The sequence below is a fragment of the Hyla sarda genome, unplaced genomic scaffold (assembly GCF_029499605.1).
Source record: "Hyla sarda isolate aHylSar1 unplaced genomic scaffold, aHylSar1.hap1 scaffold_352, whole genome shotgun sequence".
Lineage (NCBI taxonomy): Eukaryota > Metazoa > Chordata > Amphibia > Anura > Hylidae > Hyla > Hyla sarda.
In genome coordinates this window covers 149,900-153,223 of record NW_026610284.1, presented here as the reverse complement: position 1 = coordinate 153,223, position 3,324 = coordinate 149,900, and the positions used below count along the sequence as shown (strand labels likewise).

Below are 3,324 nucleotides of genomic sequence, written 5' to 3'. Positions count from 1 at the left end.
GACACTTGCCCTTCACGAGATCGAATTAGACATACCTCCATGTTTGTCACCAGCCTGTTTTGTGTGGAGAGACGCAGCTCACCCTGTACAACACCCAGCGAGTTCTGTGTACAAGCCCCTTCCTGATGCACGGAACTCGCTGGTCGTCGTTTGGTTGCCTCGACAACTATAATGCCCAGAGCGAGCTGCGTCTCTCTCCGCAACGATCTCAGGCCCGGACAGAAGAGTCAGCAGGCCTAGTAGGGGGCATGGATAACAGCGGGGAAGGTACATTTGTGGTGGCGGAATTGGGATTAAGCCTTGTGGGGTGTAGGGTAGTTAGGGTGTTGCTGATCAGTATATTTAACGGCGCTGTTAACCCTTGTCACTTGTGACTAGTGTTGCTCGCGAATATTCGCAATTCGAATATTATTGGCGAATATCGCATATTCGCGAATTCGCGAATTTCGCGAATATAGCGCTATATATTCGTAATTACGAATATTCGTTTTTTTTTTTTTTTTCTTCACAGTACACATCACAGTGATCATCCCTCTCTGCTTCCAGCTTGTGTGGTGTAAAGAAGGCTCTAATACTACTGTGTGAGACTGGCGTGCGAAAATTCGCACATGCGAAAATTAGCATATGCTAATTTTCGCATATGCGAAATTCCGCGTATACTGATTTTGTATATGCTTATTTTCACATATGTTAATTTTCGCATATGCGAAAATAAAACGAGAATATAACGAATATGCGAATATTCGCGAATATATGACGAATATTTGTCCATATATTCGCGAATATTCGCGAATTCAAATATGGCCTATGCCGCTCAACACTATTTAACAGTTGCCATCTGAAACAATGGAAGAAGAACATTCCATTCGGTCAAATGAAAAGAATCCGGAGGAATTGTTCTTCCACACAAAAATGCCAGCAACAACTAGATAACCTGGAAAATCGTTTTAAACAAAAAGTGTATCCCAAACCCCTTATACAAGGAGCACGCTAGAGAGTGGACGAATTAGAACAAAGTGCTTGCTTGAAAAATAATAAACAGGGTAATGCAGAGGGAGGTTATAATGATTCTGGTTTTCTAACTACCGTATATACTCGAGTATAAGCCGACCCGAATATATGCCGAGGCCCCTAATTTCACTATAGGCCTAGGGTGGGAAATACATCATCCCCCCATGTAATCATCCAGACCCCCGTCATTATCCCCCCCCCCCCCCTTCATCATCACCGCCTGTCAATCCCTTCATCAGTGGTTTTCAACCTGGGGACCTCTAGATGTTGCAAAACTACAACCTCCAGCATGCCCGGACAGCCATCGTCTGTCTGGGCATGCTGGGATTGTAGTTTTGAAACCTCTGGAGGTCCGCAGGTTGAAGACCACTGCGGCCTTCATCATCATCCCCCCCTTCATCATCATCCCCCCTTTAATCATCATCCCCCTCCCTTTCATCATCACCGCCTGTCAATCCTTTCATCAGTGGTCTTCAACCTGCGGACCTCCAGATGTTGCACAACCACAACTCCCAGCATGCCCGGACAGTCCGGGAATGCTGGGAGTTGTAGTTTTAAAACCTCTGGAGGTCCGCAGGTTGAAGACCACTGTGGCCTTTTTGTTTTGTACTCACCTCCCCTCGGCAGGAAGTTAGGGTGAGCTGGTCCTAGTGATGTTGCCTTGACGACGACGCACAGGGACGTTGCGCATGAAGAGGGCCCTCCGGTGAAAATGGACAGCCCGGAATGACTATCCCTCCCCACCGGACGGTCCCTGCAGCATAGATGGCCCGGACCAGCTCACCCAAACTGGGGGGGTGAGTACAAAACAAAAGAGGGGGGGGGGGGCCTGGATGATGACGAAGGCCGAAGTGGTCTTCAACCTGCGGACCTCCAGATGTTTCAAAACTACAACACCCAGCATGCCCAGACAGCCGATGGCTGTCTGGGCATGCTGGGAGTTGTAGTTTTATAACATCTGGAGGTCCGCAGGTTGAAGACCACTGAAAAGGGATTGACAGGCGGAGAGATCACTCGAGTATAAGCCGAGGGGGGCGTTTTCAGCAAGAAAAATGGTTATACTCGAGTAAATACGGTAGGTATTACACATCACACACTAATATTTTTTTTACATTTTTTTTATTTTTTTGTATAGGTAATATTACCAGCTCATATTATTTTTTTTATGGTTTTTCCGTGTCCTGTGCAGTATCTCTCCCAGAAGTCCACTTGATGGCCCCCGTGGTGGTCTACACCCCGAAGTCATCAATTCTTACTCTAAGAGAGAGTTTGCAGCTGTTCCTGGAGACGGTTAACATTAACCTCTGCATGGTGGAATAATAGGTCACGATGTTTATCAGGATCAGTAGAAGCATCACCCACTCGATGATTATGGTGGTGATTTCACGGATCTCGTCCCAGTCTTCATCATCATAGAATAATTCCTGTAATGTTTTATATCCAAAGTAGAAAATTGCGCAGGTAAAAGTCAGGCCACAGCAGGTGCATCTACTATGGCGGATGACTTTGTTTGCTCCTGGTAATTTATACATCTGGATGGACTGCCCAAGGTAGTATAAGGCTTCACATGTAATGGAAATTATCGTGCTGACAAAGTGTATCCTGGGATATTCTTCGGGGGACAATACATGCATGACAGCTGTACCAAAACAGGAGGCCCACACAATGGCCAGCAGGATCCTCTGGATCAGGACCTGATGACCCCTGAACTCTTCAGTATGCATAACCATATACTTATAAATAAGAAAGGTTAGTACCAAAGTGCCAATGGATGTCCCTATGAAACCAATTCTCAATAATATGTTTTCGGGAAAGAAATTTCCCACGTCACTGTGAAGGAAAAGAAACCAATGTTATTATGGATATTTCCTCACTCCCAACCCATGAAATAAGAATCTTGTGCTTGTTTATCTTACCTGATGCTCATCAGTGGCGAGGCGGCATGGCCGAGGACGACCGTCACGATGTAGCTGGTGGCAAGCCAGGCCGCACACCAAAACGCCAACAGAAGGGGGACGAACCCCAAACCTTTTAGCTCCATCTCAGTCAAGAAGAAGAAATAGAAGTTGCTAATCGCACTGTACCAATCTACAGAATGAAGGCTCGGGCGGCTGTCAGTGGAATGTCAGGACTCCAGCTGTCTATGACATCACATGTCTGATGTCACGATGACTGCTTGTTTCTTAGAGCTGCCATGATTTAGTATCTGCTATGGACAGAACCTGATGTTTCTACTATGGACCTTACAGACCCCAGAACCCAAGTAATTAGTGCAGGGCCTCCATTTTGATCATCTCATATTTCACATTATTT

The 3,324-nt window shown here is 46.1% G+C and overlaps 1 protein-coding gene across 1 annotated transcript; it reads right to left on the bottom strand.

Annotated features, from left to right (window-relative positions):
* Positions 1 to 2,159: 2,159 nt before the first annotated feature.
* LOC130331564 (DNA damage-regulated autophagy modulator protein 1-like) lies at positions 2,160 to 3,106 on the bottom strand. The gene is made up of 2 exons (XM_056553696.1): positions 2,928 to 3,106; positions 2,160 to 2,841 (listed from the first exon to the last, which is right to left on the bottom strand). Exons 1-2 carry the CDS (start codon positions 3,050 to 3,052, stop codon positions 2,241 to 2,243), a joined length of 726 nt encoding a protein of 241 aa, XP_056409671.1. The 5' UTR covers positions 3,053 to 3,106; the 3' UTR covers positions 2,160 to 2,240.
* Positions 3,107 to 3,324: the final 218 nt, after the last annotated feature.

What these genes read in the sequence shown, in the direction of transcription:
- LOC130331564 (XM_056553696.1), bottom strand. Translation starts at nt 3,052, where the DNA reads ATGGAGCTAAAAGGTTTGGGGTTCGTCCCCCTTCTGTTGGCGTTTTGG. An exon ending in TCGCCACTGATGAGCATCAG is followed by an intron (nt 2,842 to 2,927) that starts GTAAGATAAACA and finishes TTTCCTTCACAG; the next exon opens with TGACGTGGGAAATTTCTTTC.